We start from the raw sequence: 16,538 nt of genomic DNA on the forward strand, positions 1-16,538 counted from the left end.
CTCTGAATTCAAAACACAGCTTGTGGGGTTAACAGACATAAACGTACTTCCCAGCACCGGTGAGCGTCCCGGGGAAGCAGTGAGCACACCAAGCGTCCACATCTTGGCTGCTGCCTACCAGCGTGGGCTCCCTGCAGAGGCGGCTGACTCCAGGCCTAGGCCAGGGGTGATGCGAGGCGCGTCCTCGCCCTAATGAGCACAATGCCCCACGTGGAGGCTGGAGGCCGGCTGGTGCGAGTTCTGTTTCCCTTCAACGTCTACAAATGTTGAAATCAATGAGTACTACCACCACTGGAGGCCCTGAGTAACACAGCCATGTCCAAGCTCACCACCTACCTTGCTGCATGAACCGTACCCCAGGATAAGGGAGTGAGAAGTCACCCCTGACAGAAGTGTTCTAGCTAACAGAGAAAAGGGAACAAGAGTATTATCTTTCAGTAATCTCCAGGGAGACCATGCACCGAGTCCCTGACCCCGCTGGCTGTGACCAACACAGGAACAGGGCCCCTGTACCAGGGCCTCCTGGAGGGGCCTACAGCCCCTGTGCAGGAGTCTCGCTAGCCTTGTGCCTGCCCCAGGACAACTGCATCACACCGCTAGATGCCACTGCTGGCTAACTTGTAGGAAACACACACACACACACACACACACACACACGGTAGGAGGAACTCTACGCCGGTGATGCAATCAGCAAGCTCCACACAGCACCACACTCAATGTCTGCCACAGAAACAGGAGAAAGCGCCGACTCTAAGAGACAGCAGTGTAGCAGGTATGAATCTTACTTGAATTCTGATTCCAACAGTTATAAATATTCATATTGGAGACAACTGAAAACTTGCTAGATACTTGTGTTAGGAAAATGCTGTTAATTTTGGGGCCGACGCTACGGCATAGTGGGTAAAGCGGCTGCCTGTAGTGCCTGCATTCCATATGGGTGCCAGTTCGAGTCCCAGCTGCTACGCTTCCAGTCCAGCTCTCTGCTACGGCCTGGGAAAGCAGTGGAAGATGGCCCAAGTGCTTGGGCCACTGTACCACGTGGGAGACCTAGAGGAAGCTCCTAGGTCCTGGCTTTGGATCAGCCCAGCTCTGGTCATTGCAACCGTTTGAGGAGTGAACCAACAGATGGAAGACCTCTCTCTTTCTCTCTCTCTCTTTGCCTCTGCCTCTCTGTAACTGCCTTTCAAATAAATAAATAAATCTTTAAAAAAAAAAAGAAAATGCTGTTAATTTTAAAAGAAGTAAGAGTTGTATGTGGCTATCATGTTTTGAAAGGGTCCTTATTTTTTAAGGACACTGCTGAAACATTAATAAAAGCAATTAAAAAAAAAAAGCATGTATTACTCCAACGCATTGCAATGAAGGTAACATACGTCATAGACCCGAATGTTTGTAGTACTCTTTGCCTTCAAGTTCAAGATTACCTACAGGTTCAGTAAAGGCATTCACGACGTGTCTGGCGCGTGGGCAGTTCCGCACACTCCCACCACCACACTCTCCTCCGGCGTCTCCACAGGTTCTACCGTGGTTTGAGAGCCGTGGGGGGAGCCCTTCCCACGTCACAGTCAAGGCTGCCACAATCAACAGCCGCTCCAGGAAGAAACGTGCGTGAGGAACCCCGTTAGCACAAAGGAGGAGGTTATGATTTATTGTAAGTAGGAAGCCGTAGGACTATTAAGAACAGAGAAGACAGAAAATCATACACGGACGCCACATCCCCCTTGACAGTTTAAAAATAAATTTAAAGTAACTGTAAGACAAATGAAACACGCAGAAGTAAAACACTGTGAGAATTCACCACTGCTGGGACCAAAGGTTCACCAGTTGCTGTAGCACTGTGTCCCCTCGTCTCATCCTCAGGAGGGAGGGACGTCTCGGGCCACAGGCCACCCCATCTTGTTGGGTCCACAGGTGTTTTTAAAAATTCAAGTAAGGTGTTAACATTTTCAAATAAAACCCCAACCGAACTCTGGCCTGGGGGCCACAATGCCCCATGACACACAGGGACATGTCTCCCGGGGAGACCGGGGCAGGCCCGAGCCACGGCCACTCAGCATCCGGGCCCCGCTCTGCTCTCTGACCCGTGGCCTGCTTTGCTTTTTCCCCTTAGCAGCCTTCCAGGTGACGGACACCTGTGTCTGAACCCCACAATTTCAGAGTTTTTTCTTTTTCTTGGGGGGAATAAATACAACATGTTCACATCACACGATGCTGAGAATTCCAACTAAATTTTTTTCCCTGAAGTACACATAAATCTACAGAGTTGAAACGTGTGAGTCAAACCAACGGCCAGGACACCTCCCCGCCTGTGGTTCCTATTCCTGACCGCGCCAGGAACCTCGGCCCTCCTGTGCGCGCCCCGCAGCACACACGCCTCGCCTGGCCGCTCCCCGCTCCTTCCTGCTTTTCCTTGGCTAGTGGAGTGGCTCGGCAATCAGTTCTCGCTGAGCCCCCACAGTCCTGAGACCAGAAAAGCCTGTGTCAGTCACGGGGCGTGCACGGCCACAGCAGGCCGGAAGGGGACCACAGACACGCCCTGGTCTGCTGTGGCACGGGAGCGCCAACAACCACTGCAGAGCCTCCGGCTAAGGCACACAGGGAACCAAGGGCTGCTCAGCTGCGGCCACAGCTGGCCAGCCGGGGGCGGAGCCATGCGCACGGCCCTGGTAGCCGAGGAGCACAGATGGGTCCTCTGGAGTCTGGAAGGCTTAAGAAGGCTCTGCACAGAAGCTACTACGAGAAGCAGGGCGGGCTTCTCCGCTTCCTGAGAGGACCCTCAGCCTGGCCCAGGTGCCGCTGGATGGCGTGGCTGAGGGGCGCCCGGGCAGACCCTGCCTCCCACGCCCGCCGCAGGGGCGCCTCTGCCAGCAGGTGCCACGCTCAGGGGCGCCTACGCCAGAACACCACCCACGTTACTGCCTCAGCCAAACAACACTCCACGAGGCCCTAAACTGCTGTGCTTTCACACACGCTCTGGAAGACAAACAACGTCATTCTTATCACTACAAAGCGGGAAAACAAAAACAGCCCTCAGCAGCTCCCGGCATACCTGTAACCCGCTCCGCACACTCCATTTGTACTCAGAGAAGCGAGGGAGCCCAAAGCCACGCGCTAGCAAGAAAACGAGCAAGCAGCTAGGACGCGGGTCGCCTCCAGGCACAGCTGGGGCTCTGCAGGGGCAGCAGGCCACCAGGGCGCTGCCGTGCCCGACACACCGCGTCCCAGTCTGGGGACCAGCTTCCCGCCTCACGTCCCGCCAGCGACTGCTATGGCAACCTGAGCGACGCCAGCCAAGTGTGGCTCTGGCACCAGAGACAGAAACGCGCACACTGCCCTGCGCACCAGAGACAGAAACGCGCACACTGCCCTGCGCTCGGATGAAAGAAATGAAGTCAGGTGCACCAGACCTGCTAACCGACGCTAATCCCAGAGGGCCGACGTCTCAAGCCAGGGTACATTAAGACGCAGCGCTGGCAGTAACAGCAGCGTTGCCAACAAATTTAACCTGTGCCACTGCGCAAAACAACTATGCGATCCGTCCATCTGAGACTAGCAAAGTCACACTCTCTCCCAAGAAGCTTTAATTAAATAACTTTAACTTAAATTATAGTAAATGTATCATTGGTATAAATATAAAGTCTCTGGGAGTGCCCAGCCTCAAAGGTGGAGACGGTGAGACTCCCCCAAGGACGAAGGTTCACAAACCGCTCCTTGTTTCTCGTTCTTTCTGATTGTAAAAAAATATTCCGCCATGGTTTTAAAGTTTCCATTAAACCTTTCAAGGTAGTTTAGTAACAACGCCTCCTCTCCTGACACCTGTCAGTAAGTGGAACGTATAGACACAAAACATTTCAACAAGATGAAACACCCCCATTTCCTCGAGAAAAGAAACACATGAGCGAACACAGCACTCAAAGGACCTTAGAAACCATCTGGCCAAATCGCCTGGTTTTTTTAAACAAATAAGAATTTAAGGCTCAGACAGGTTCAGCGATTTGCTCAAGGTCTTAAGAACTCGTCGGCTCCAGGCTCAAGGTCAGATTCAGACTCCCAGGCTGGGCGCCCAGGCTCCGTCCTTCTGCGAACCAGTACGAGCTGCTGCATAGAAAGGATTCAGCCACAGCATCCTCCAACCTGAGGGAGGGCGAGCCGAGCCCGGTGGTGCGGCAGGAGAGGGCTTCACACCAAACAGAGGCCGCCAGTGCCCGCACTGAGCTCGGCGTCCTTCGGGGCGCTGTGCGGCCCCACTGAGCTGGAGAGCACAGACCGTGGGGGCCCGAGGCTGCCCTCCGGCGGCCCCAGGCCGGCGGGGCCAGCAGCCGAGTCCTGCTCCACCTTGATCGGAGCCACAAGTTCTGGGGCGCTGGCATTTTCGTGGGAGGTACTTGCAGAGGTGGGTGTGGCGACGTGCGTGGCCAAGGTACTGCTGGCGGTCAGGGCCGGGGGGTCTTGACTCAAGCTCTTGACCGGCAGGGCCACCAGGCAGCCCAGGGCTCCCGAGCTCACAGTCTGCACATCCTCCACACTGAAGCTGCCTTGCTGGAGGACCGTGGCTGCTGTCCCCAGAACAAGAGGACTGTCCAGGCTCGGAGGTACCTCACTGTGGGCCACCAGGACCAGGGGGTCGATGGGCCCCAAGGAGCTGCTGCTGGCAGGGACGGCCCCTCCCAGAGAGGAGCTCACCGAGGTGACGTCTATAGTCAGGATGCCGGAGCTCAGCGCCTCGTCTGACCCAGCTGCCGAGCCGCTGGCACCGGGGGCGTCGGAGAAGAGCGCGGCGAGGTCTATGTTAGCAAGCTCGCTGCTAGGCGGCAGGGCGCTCGGCGCGGCCAGCTGAGGGAAGAGATCTGAAAAAGGAGGGGGCACTCTCGTTACTTGACGGCCTCGGCAGACGCAGACCCGCGGCTTACGCTCCTCGTGACGTCAGGGCAGCACTCGGCACCCTCTCCCTGAGCCCCCGCCCGGCCCATCTCTGGGGACCCCCACACACCGAGGGGAGGCCAGCTCCATGACATGTGTCTCAGCTCCTCAAGCCGACAAGAGGTTTCTCCAGAGAGAGCAACTGCAGTCGGATTAAGTCCTGTTCCCAGAACCCCACCAGCTGGTGAGAGCAGGAGGCAAACCGAGGCAAGCCACCGGGGAGTGACCGGGCAGCAGCAGGTGCAACCCGTGCTGAAGGGCTGGCTGGCCCCCACGCCACTGCACTTCCAACCGCTCCCCTCCCCACCCAGGGCGAGGAGCATCCCGAGGGGGGACACCCTGTCTGAGCACCTGACGTTCTGCAACAAGGGCGGTGCCTGGCCCTCACGCAGCATTTCATGATTGTACAGAAATAATCCTAACAGAGCCCTCCTCATCTGCAGTCCCACGATCTGATTATCTGTTATTCAAATCATTTAAATAATCAGAATACACTGAGGGGAAAACAAACACCAACATACTTCAAAAACACGTCAATGAGCATTCAGGCTGGGGGGTTACAACCCACGGCCCCCATCAACCACAGGGCCTCAAGCCCCGGGCAAACAGGGGACCGGGGGCACAATGACCAGAGCAAGGAACCAAGCAAGGCCTTGGGTTATTCTTCCCCAGGAACTCTCCACGGCAGTTTTTAAGATTTTTTTTTTAAAGATTTATTTATTTATTTGAAAGGCAGAGTTACAGAGAGGCAGAGGCAGAGAAGTCTTCCATCCACGGGTTCACTCCCCAAGTGAACCACAACGGTGGCCACAAGGGCCAGAGCTGGCCGATCCCAAGCCAGGAGCCTGGACCACGCCGGGCCTGCAGCTCCTCTCACACTGCCAGCAACGTGAACTGTCGCTCCCGAGCTGTGGACAACGGTCACGCGCCTACTGCATTTTCAGTGCAAGCCTATGACAGAACGCTACCCTAGACCAAAATGAAAATAGCCCAGCAAATTCAGAATGTATCCTCCTTAGCTGCCCTATCTCCGTATTACTTCAAAGATTCTTCAAACGCCTCAGCAGGGGTGAGGGGTGCGGTACAGCGGGTTAAGCTGCTGTGTGGGATGCCCACGTTGCACGTCAGGGTGCCTGGGATGCAGCCCCGTCTGTGTCCAATCCAGCTTCCCGCTTCCACAAATCCTGGGAGTCAGCGCGTGAACCCTGTCACCCACGCGAGGCAGGGAGACAGACTGAGTTCCAGGCTCCTGGCCTCAGCTTAACCCAGCCCATGCTGCTGTAAAACCTGGGGAGTGAGCCAGCGGATGGAAGCTCTCCCTGTCACCCCCCCTTTCAAATAAATAAAAAATCCACACTTAAAAGCATCAACATAGCATCACTTCTTCAATGACTACCTTATACCAATGACACAATCTGGAAGAAAATGATAATGATCCTTTGGAGAATTATATGGAAAACTATGTCTCAAAAATTTCCCCCGAATTCCATTGCGTAACTTGAGGATTCAGCTCCCTGAGTGATTAATAACCCCGACACAACCAGAATGAAAACACTTCCAGTAGGTGAGCACTGGGATGCTTGGTCCTCCACCCTGACAGGTGGCAGGACAATGACATGGGGATCGAGGTCCCATGATAAACCCAAGTCTGGGGCCAGTGCTGTGGCACTGCGGGTAAAGCCTCCACCTGCACTGCCGGCATCCCACACGGGTGCCAGTTCGAGTCCTGGCTGCTCGACTTTTGATCCAGCTCTCTGCTATAGCCTGGGAGAGCAGAAGAAGGCCTAACTCCTTGGGCCCCTGCACCCACATAGGAGACCCAAAGAGGCTCCTGGCTCCTGGCTTCAGATCGGGCCAGTTCAGGCCACTGTGGCCACTTGGGGAATGAACCAGCAGGTGGAGGACCTACCTCTCTCTCTTTCTCTCTGCCTCTCAAATAAATGAATAAATCTTAAAACAACAGACCCCACAAGCCTGGACACACAGGGCGCTACAGGAGCACCTGGCGGCGGGGGGCTGGTGGGGGGTGCGGTCTCCCACCAAGTGGAGTTCAGGAGAAGCTCATCGGGAACGACTCGGAGCCTCTGCTGCCTGATGGACGAGGCAGGTTAGGAAAGGTGGGAGCGCACGGAGGGGACGGCAGGAACAGGGAGACGGCTGATGACAGCGTCCCAGGGCACCAGCTCGGAGCTGCAGGAGCCTCGGCCACGGAGCGCCTCTGCGAGCCGCGGTGCCAGCGCCCACGTGAGTCAGGCGGGATACGCACTCCCCTCTGCTCACATGAGGCCAGGGGGCAGCTTCTCTGAACGCAAAGCTGAGCGGCAGCTGCTGGGGCCACGACCAGATGGCCAAGAGCCACAGAGGGGCTGCGCGGCCCCTCCGATGGGCTCAGAAGCAAGCAGAGGAAGGAAGCATAGCACCCGCCAACCAACGCGCCGGCCCACCACGCTCCGAGCCGGCCCGCCACGCTCCGCGCCTGCCCGCCATGCTCCACGCCCGCCTGCCACACTCCGCGCCGGCCCGCCACGCTCTGCTCGGGGCGCCTTAGCGAGTCCCTCCCAAGAGCCCCCCGGCCTCGTCTTCCTTACCCAGAGGACGAGGGAACGGGGCCCAGAGCCCTGCCCCTGCCCAGGACGTGCACGGGCAGAGGCACAGCAGGCTGGGACTGCACCAGCAAGCCTCTCCAGGCGGACGACCTCAGCAAGCCCAGACCGCAGGGTCCACGAGCGCACTAGGGGAGAGGCCACCACGGCCACCTACAAGATGCCCTCGGTGTCCCGGCCACAGGACTGTGGACACAAAAAGGGACTCTAAGTCCCAGGCCTTCAAGCTGCCCAGTGGCCGGGCACTCCCACGAGCAGAAACTGCCCCTCCATGTGCCCCTGGACTACTGCATGGCTCCTTGAGCTCTCTTCCCTCTGGAGTCCCCACTGCCCCCAGTCCACTCCAGACACACAGCCGACCCTGGTCTTCACCAGCCCCTGCACCCAGAAAAGACCGGGTCTCCCGCAGTGTGAGGTCGACGGGTGGGTAGAGAAGAGGAAGCGAGCGCGGAAGCAACAAGCCCCCCCCCCCCCCGTGGGGCGGGGCAGGCGCAGGTGAGAGTCAGGACACGTGGAGAGCAGACCAAGGGTGAAGGCGGAACATCACTCAAGGGAGGCACTTCAACGACCATGGGGACTGAGGGAGGGGCCAGACGTGGCAGGAGAGCGTGCACAGGAGAGTGTGCCCGCGGCCGGCCCCGGGCTGCAGTTTCCCGAGGGCCCCCCCCGGGGGATGGTAGGCGAGCAGACCTTGGCGCCGGCTGTGCTGTCTGACCACGTGCGCCTTCAGGCTGTGCTTGGAGGTGAAGAGGCGGTTGCAGCTGGAGACCGGGCAGCGGCTTTTCGGGGCAGCCACATCCTGCAGGTGCTTCTTGGAGTGGATGTAGAGACTGCTGCGTGCGGAGAACCTGGCACAGCACCCTGAAACACAGAGCAGGGAAGTCAGTCGGAGGAACCGAGGCACCACTGCCGCAGGCGCACCCGTCACACCAGAGCATGAGACCGCACCTGCACACGCTGCCCACTGCCAAGCAACGTGGGCAAGGGATCCTCAAAAAGTTTATGGAAAATGCATACTATGCAAAAACTACGCATGGATTTCCAGAAACTTCCTGCACCAAAAAACCCCTCATCTTCATTCCACTTCCCACCAACTTCTAGATGCACCCTCACGTGTGCCCAATCTCCCTACGGAGCAGCATCACAAGCAGAGAGTCGGAAGTCAGTGGCTTTGCTCAGCAAGGGATGGTGGAAAGCAGACCCACCCAAGTCCTGCGTCAGCTGCGTCTCGGCCATGACTCCGCAAGGGGCAGCTCTGTGCCTGTCTCACCAGGCACTAACTGTGAGCGATTAGTGGGAAGATCAAGCCCAAGCAACTCCCTGAATGTTCAACTGCTGTTGTGGCCAATTGGGGAGTGAACCAGCAGATGGATGATCTTTCTCTCTCTCTGCCTCTCCTCTCTCTGTGTAACTCTTTCAAATAAATAAATCAATCTTAAAAAAAAATACTAAAAACTTGACACCCCTTCAAAAAGTCAGCCTGGCCTTGGTGTTGTGCAATCGCATCAAGGCTGTGGTCATGTTATTTTATCTCATCTTCACAACCACCACATTCAACAGGCAACTCGACTACAGCCCCAGATGGCGAGGGTGGCAGGGCCCACGACCCAGAGCGGCGAGTTAGAACGTACCTTCCACGGGGCACGCGAACGGCTTCGTGCCCAGGTGCGTCACGCTGTGGCCCTTCAGGTGCTCGGCGCGCGTGAAGGACTTGCCGCAGCCCTCCACCGGGCAGGTGAACCTGCGGTCGTCGTCGTGTTTCCTGCAGCGGCAGAAAGGCACGGGCCGTTACTCACCGCCTCCGCCCCGAGGGCGCTCGCTGCTTCCCCGACAGACTCTGCATCTGGAGGTGAGGCGCACAGCTCAGAGCAGCTCGGCCACGTGAGCGCTGCAGCTCAGCTACCCCTAACCCAAGTCCTATCTGACCAAGCCTGCCGGGCCAGACCTGCGGTCAGTGCTACTCCTCCCCAGGAACGGCGGAGCCCAAATGCACGAGTGCAGCTGTCTCCACGCGGAGGCCCTGGAACACTTCCCCAGCCGCACAGGGCCAGGCCAAGTGTGAGCAGAGCACCGGCTGCAGGGCTACCGGGACCTTCCCCTGCTAACAGGCAAACACTGTGACCACTCCTACATGACATTTTCTCATGGCACCCTCGGAGCCCAGCTGTGCGCGTTCAGACAAGCAGAGGAACCACGTCCGCCTTGGCACCGCCGAGAAGGACAAAGCTCACATGGCAAGTGCACGGCAGCACGTGGACACGGGCTCACACGTCAAGTGCGCGGCAGCACGTGGACACGGGCTCACACGTCAAGGGTACGGCAGGACCTGCACACAGGCTCCAAGGCTGTCACTCCCAGCAGGAAAAGCATGCGGGCCACAAGAAGCGCTGACCCCACTATGTTGAGAGATGAACACTGGAGTTTTTTCACATAAAGTATGCCAAACGGCATTCGCAGAAACACTCTGTAGACAGTGAGTAACCTCCTTCTTATCGTCTCAATTTTCCAAGTCATCTACTTTGAGCTTTTTTTACTATCAACTTACAAACACCTACAAAGACTTCCATCCACAGAGTGCTGCTCCTGACACACTAGGGACTTTCATGGGGCTCCCTACCTCTTGTGCCTTAGGAGTTTGGACATGCTGGTGAACGTCCAGCCACAGCTGTCAGAGTCGCACACGAACGGCCTCTCGCCTGGTGAGAGAAGACAGCAGGCGTGTGACCGAGACGACGCGGCACACCACACCAGGCCCGCCGGCGCAGCGCCCGCCCGCCCGCCCGCGCGTGCCTTACCTGTGTGGCTCCTCAGGTGGATCTTCAGCCGGCAGGCTTTGTCGTACTGCTTGCTGCAGCCGGGGAAGGAGCAAGAGAAGAGCTCCTGCTCCCGGAAGTGGGCTCGGTTATGGGAAAACAGGGCGCTCACCGTGATGAAGGTCTTCTCGCAGCCTGAGTGGGAAAACAAGCCCTGCTCACAGCCCGCTCACGGCTGAAAACCAGCCACAACCCCGCCACGCCGTGCCCGCCGGGGTGGGGGTGGGGGGGCGTCTCAGAAGTTTCCCTCTGTGACAGCCACAGCAGGGCAGCTGCGAAGAGGCCGGGGTGGGGGTGGGGGGGGTGTCTCAGAAGTTTCCCTCTGTGACAGCCACAGCAGGGCAGCTGCGAAGAGGCCGGGGTGGGGGTGGGGGGGTGTCTCAGAAGTTTCCCTCTGTGACAGCCACAGCAGGGCAGCTGCGAAGAGGCGACAGGCACACCTACGACCTGGAGACGGAACGCCGGGTCACGAGACAGTCCCCCAGTGACCGTCATCCGCCGGCTAGTTCTGCAGCTCCACGCCCTTCTGCGTCCCTTCCACAACCTCAGGCGACAAGGCTGCTCGTGTGGGACCCAAGGAAACCCCGAGAGATGTTAACTAAGGAGCATGACTTTGTCTGGTGGGGGCAGACTCCGAAGGCCCACACATGCACGACCCCCCCCCCCCCCATCCTCTGCAACCGCAGCCCCTCCTCCGCCTCTGGCTTCTCAGGATCTGTTTGTCCACTTCCGCGGGGCTCCCTGCTCTCTCCATCTGCTCAACCCTCGGCCCCCAGCTGAGCCCCCAGCCCGAGCAAGCTCCTCGTCCCCGGTGCCCAGACTGCCACCCAGCACTTCTCCCGTGACACAGCACCCGGAGATCAGACAGGGTGGGCGTCCGAGGCGGCACAACGTTTAACAGGTGCCTCTGCTGCGGCTCTTCTCAGAGCCCTGAACGAGCTGTCGCCACACTGTGAAGACAGCGCGTGGACCAAGGAACCCGACGTTCCCAGCGACAACAACCGGGAAATGCGGTTCTCTGTTAACACCCTAAGTTCCCGCACTTCGGCCTCAATCAGGAGCCCACCCTCCCAACAGTTCCCAACTGGTAAGGTACACCTGGACCCGACTCTCCCTTCCTCACCGAGACCGCTCCCCAGATCAGTAGCCGTGCCCTCTGATGCTCCCTCTGCAGTCCCCTGCGGGAAGCCCCTCCCCACTCCCCTGCCATACCCTGGCTCAAGCCCTCAGCTAGCTCAGATCTGGGCCACTGCAAGGCGCCACACCGGTCCCTCTCCCACCTCTCCCAAAGCTCACCTGTCAGCCAACACAAAACACGGGGCCCACCTGGAGGCACCGGGTCCCTGACCTGCCCTGCCCTACACCCGGCGGGAGGTCCCAGCCACCATCAGATTCCCGTAAGAGAGGCAGGCTCTGAGCCAGTGTGTTCTCCCCAGAGGGGAGACAGTCCACAGGCCGGAACACCAGGGCCGCTGTAAACCTTGACAGAGGATCACTTTTTAAAACTCTGCTAAACCGGCACGCCCAAATGAAATCAAGATACAAAAGGCACAAAACCGGGGCCGCGCCACGCCGGTGGGGCACGGCCCTGAGGGTCTGAGGTCTGGGCTGTGGTCCCTGCATCTTCTCACTCTCACTAACCGGAGGCAGCCCAAGCGAGCATCCGTTGCCGCCCCCGCCGGGGAGACCAGCTGGGACTATTGCGCACAGCAACCCTGTCCGGGTCTCACATCCAATCACCCAGCACATACCAGGCAGGGCACGCACAAACACACCGGAAGGCACCTGTTCCCGGCCCTCGGTCCCCAGCCCCAAGCAGGGGAGTCTGGCACCTTGGGGCGGCCGCCTGGGACCCCCGCCCGCCCCCGCCAGCCCGTGGCGCGCCGTTACCGGGAAAATCACACTTGTACGGGCGCTCGGGCTCGAAGTGGCTGCGCTGGTGGGAGCTGAGCTTGGCGTGCGTGGGGAAGCGCTCACAGCACACCTCGCACTTGAACAGGCTTTCCTGCTCGTGGCCCTTCATGTGCGCCTTGAGGTTGTAGACGGTGGTGAACTTCTTGCCGCAGCCGCCCACCGGGCAGCCGAAGGGCCGCAGCTTATCGTGCGACTGAAGGTGCCGCTTGAGCTTGTACGAGGTGGTGAAGGCCCAGCCGCAGCCGTCCAGCGGGCACTTGAAGGGCCGCCGGCCCTGGAGGCCGCTGTGCGTCAGCAGGTGCACCTTGAGCTGGTGCTTCTTGGCGAAGGCCAGCGCGCACTGCGGCTCGGGGCAGCGGTAGCCCGGTGCGCCGGGGCCGGCGCCCGCGGTCCCACGGCGATTCTCGGCGGGGTGCGCGGTCGCCGTGCCGGGCGGCGCGGGCGGACGGTGCGGCGGCGGCGGCGGCTCCGGCCCCGGCGCGGGCGGCGGCGCGGGCGCCAGCGTGAAGACCCCGTTGTCGAAGCGCACCAGCAGGTCCTGGTTGTTGATGGTGACGGTGCCCGCGAGGGCGGCGCCGGGGGCGGCGGCCGCACCGCCGAGGCCCTGCTCGGGTCCTCCGGCGGAGCTGGGGGCGGGCTCGGCCTCCCGCCGCTCGGGAGTCTCGGCGGCGGTGGTGCCGCGCGCCACCTCCAGCAGCACCACGAAGGAGTCGCCGCCGTCCTCGGCTGGCGGCGGGCTCGGCCCGGGGGCCTCCCCGTGCCGCGGCCCAGGACCGCCATCTTCAGGGCTCCGCAGCAGCAGCAGGCGGCGGCGCGCGGGGCCCGAGCCGAGCGGAGGCCCCGGGCCTCGGCGGAGCCTGCCGGGATCGCCGCCGCCATGTTGGGTTCTGCGCGCGGCCGGGGCGGGGAGCAGCACCGGGAGGTCCATCTTCGGCCCGGCAGCGGCGTCTCAGCAGCCGCTGGAGAAGAGCTGGCAGCCCCGCCCGAGCGTGCGCGCGACGCCGTGCGGCCGCCCCTGAGCTGGTGGTCGCCAAGGGCCGGCGCGGAACCCGCCCCCGGGCCGGAGCCGCGCGTGCGCGAGAGCCGCGGGGTGGCGCGCGAGGGCTGCCGGGGCCCACGTGACGGGGGCGGGGCGTGGGGCGGGGCTTCGGCGGGGCGGGGCGCGGCAGGCAGATGCGCAAGCTCGGTGGGCTGAGGTCTAGTTCCCCGCGTGGAACACGAGGCTCACCCGCTTTGAATCGGATCTGGTAGTGGGACCCAAGAGGGACACCAATACACACCATCCAGGCGATGTACCCTGGTTAACTCACACGCTAGCCGATTCAGTCTGCGCTCGCAGGTGTGAGAATCCAGGCACAGGTGGGGTTTGGTGCCCAGGGTCACACGGCCAGGCGCTGCAAATATACCCAAGAGAAATGAAATCTTGGGGTAAATGTCCATAGCTGCATTATTATTTTTTTAAGATTTGTTTATTTGTTTGAAAGGCAGAGTTAACAGAGAGGGAGAGACAAAGAGATTTTTCCATCCGTTGGGTCACTCCCCAGATGGCCACAATGGCCAGGGATGGGCCAGGCCGGAGCCAAGAGCCTGGAATTCCATCCGGGTATCCCACGTGGGTGCCAGAGCTCCAAGCACTTGGGCCTTCTGCTGCTGCTTTCCCAGGCACGTTAGCAGGGAGCTGGATCGAAAGTGGAGCAGCTGGGACTTGAACCTGCGCCCATATGGGATTCTGGCATCACATCCGGCTGTGCTACAACACCAGCTCCAGCAGTGTTATTTTTAATAACCAACAGTGACGAAAACGTGGTCTCTCCCTACAGCACAATGTGCTTCAGCCATAAGAAGGAATAAAGTACTGACACATGGTCCAAGATGGATCAACCTTGAAAACAGTGTGCTGGGGCCAGCGCTGTGGCATAGGAGGCTAACTCTGCCTGCAGTGCTGGCATCCATATGGGCATCGGTTCAAGTCCCCGCTGCCCCAATTCCAATCCTGCTCTCTGCTATGGCCTGGGAAAGCAGTAGAAAATGGTCCAAGTGCTTGGGCCCCTGCACCCATGTGGGAAACCTGGAAGAAGCTCCTGGCCCCTGGCTTCAGATTGGCACAGCTCTGGCCGTTGTGGCCAGGTGGGGAGTGAACCAGCAAATGGCAAACCTTTCCCTCTGTGTTTTAAAAGTCAATGCGCCAGCGCCATGGCTCAATAGGCTAATCCTCTGCTTTGCAGCGCCAGCACACCGGGTTCTAGTCCTGGTTGGGGTGCCAGATTCTGTCCTGGTTACCCCTCTTCCAGGCCAGCTCTCTGCTGTAGCCAGGGAGTGCAGTGGAGGATGGCCCAAGTGCTTGGGCCCTGCACCCCATGGGAGACCAGGAGAAGCCCCTGGCTCCTGCCTTCGGATCAGCGTGGTGCGCTGGCCGCAGCATGCTGGCCGCGGCGGCCATTGGAGGGTGAACCAATGGCAAAAAGGAAGACCTTTTTCTCTGTCTCTCACTGTCCACTCTGCCTGTCAAAAAAAAAAAAAAAAAAAAAAAAAAAAGGTCAATGCAATACCTAGCTTAGGAGGATCCTGGTTGTGTAAGAAAACTGCACACGCCCACAGCTTGCATATGCTTAGGAATGTTCTACAACGATGCACAAGAAACAGTACCTTCAACAACTCACTTCCTCTGGCACGGTTTGGTTTTGTTTTAAAGCACCAGCGAGGGTTTTTGGAAATAACTTTATAGTAGTTAGAATATACTTTTTTTCACTAAGGAAAACATTTTGGCGGCTCCTCAAAAAATTAGGTATAGAATTATCATCTGGCCCAGCAGTCCCACTTCTGGCAGACACCCCCAAAGAATTGAAAGGGGAGACCCGGTTATTTGCACACCCATGTTCATCACAGCATTTTTTTCACAATAGCCCAGAGGCGGAAGCAGCCCAAGCATCCGTAAGCGTCCGTCATCAGATGAACTCACCAGCAAAACTCGGACACCTTCTCCCACATGGATGCGCCTTGAGGATATTACACTAACGAAACCAGCCAGTCAACAAAGGACTTTGCTTGTGGGCGGTTTCTAGGAGCCAGAACCACAGAGCCAGGAAGGGGCGTGGTGGGGGGGTTGCTGGGTTCCCTGGGACAGTGTCAGCTGGGGGAGAGGACACGTGCCGAACACTGTGAATATGCTAATTAATGTCACAGAATCAATGGTGCCCTTAACACAGGTTCAGATGGTAAATGTTCTATTATGTGTATTTTATCACAATGAAAGACAAAATATTGTTAATGAAAAGTAGTTGATGATAACCCGGGCATTCTCCCTTCTTCTCTTTTTCTGCTTTCTCAAAGGGGACTACCAGCAATTTTTTTTTAGAACCTAAGTGGATGAAATCAGCCTTTTGAGCACGCGGAAGGCGTCCTCTCGACCCTTCCTGCCAACGTCCTGTGTGGCTGTCTCGCCTCCGTGGCTTCGTGCAGTTCCAGGGGGCGCTGTTTCCCCCGCCACTGCTTCCTTGTCCAGTGCCTCAGGCCCCGGGAGCGTGGTGCAGGGGGCCGGGGAGCCATCGTGGATTTTCAGGCACGAGTGTGACATGTTCTTACTGCATTTGACAGCGGCGTCCCTGAGTGAGAAGCGGCCAGCAGGCAGAACCAGGATGAGGATGGACGCAGGGAGGCCATTACAGGGTCCGCCTCGTCTTTCTTGCCAGAGGAAGCCTAAGGTAGCAGAGCCCATCCTGCACCATCAAGGGCAGAACGCACTCAGGCTCAACTCCACCCTCATTTTCACTGTATTTAAATGACGTGTGTGTTAATCAGATTTCCTTTAAACGAATGAAAACGCCAGAGTTTAGAATCCAGTCCCTTACCTGTATCAGCCACACGTCCAGTGCTGAATACGCCCCCTGGGGCTCGGCGACCACTTCTGCTGGCGAGGGGAGGACGTGACCGCCAAGGCAGGCGGGCACGGTCCGGCCATCGGTGCTGGGGTTGCTGGTGGGTGTGGGCCTCCCCCACCCTGTGGGCAGGGGTCCTCCCCGCCCAGCGCCTGGGCTCTGAGAAGTTATGCGGCTCAAAGGCCCACAGAAGCCACCTCTCTGAGGGCCCCACAGTGACGATGCCACGTTCTCTTGACCAGCGCAAGTCACCAGGCATGCCAGCTCCAACAGGGAGGGAAACTGAGACCCACATCTCCATGACGGGCATTGGGAAGACTTTGCAGCCATCATTTTTTTTTTTTTTAAGATTTATTTATTTGAAAGCCAGAGTTCCAGAGAGAGGGAGAGGGAGGGAGAGGGAGGGAGATGGA

The 16,538-nt window shown here is 58.7% G+C and overlaps 1 protein-coding gene across 1 annotated transcript; it reads right to left on the reverse strand.

Moving 5' to 3' along the window:
- Positions 1 to 1,621: 1,621 nt before the first annotated feature.
- ZXDC (ZXD family zinc finger C) lies at positions 1,622 to 13,350 on the reverse strand. The gene is made up of 6 exons (XM_002713143.5): positions 12,227 to 13,350; positions 10,319 to 10,471; positions 10,141 to 10,219; positions 9,155 to 9,285; positions 8,214 to 8,384; positions 1,622 to 4,847 (listed from the first exon to the last, which is right to left on the reverse strand). The coding sequence occupies exons 1-6, from the start codon at positions 13,176 to 13,178 to the stop codon at positions 4,180 to 4,182; spliced, it is 2,154 nt and encodes a 717-aa protein (XP_002713189.2). The 5' UTR covers positions 13,179 to 13,350; the 3' UTR covers positions 1,622 to 4,179.
- Between the last annotated feature and the right edge of the window lie 3,188 nt (positions 13,351 to 16,538).

This window comes from Oryctolagus cuniculus, chromosome 10 (assembly GCF_964237555.1).
Source record: "Oryctolagus cuniculus chromosome 10, mOryCun1.1, whole genome shotgun sequence".
In the NCBI taxonomy this organism is placed as follows: Eukaryota; Metazoa; Chordata; class Mammalia; order Lagomorpha; family Leporidae; genus Oryctolagus; species Oryctolagus cuniculus.

Coding starts and splice junctions, on each gene's coding strand:
- ZXDC (XM_002713143.5), bottom strand. CDS start 13,178: ATGGACCTCCCGGTGCTGCTCCCCGCCCCGGCCGCGCGCAGAACCCAA. Junction 10,472..12,226: donor GTACAAGTGTGATTTTCCCG/GTAACGGCGCGC, acceptor TTTCCCACTCAG/GCTGCGAGAAGACCTTCATC. Junction 9,286..10,140: donor AAACTCCTAAGGCACAAGAG/GTAGGGAGCCCC, acceptor CTGCCGCTGCAG/GAAACACGACGACGACCGCA.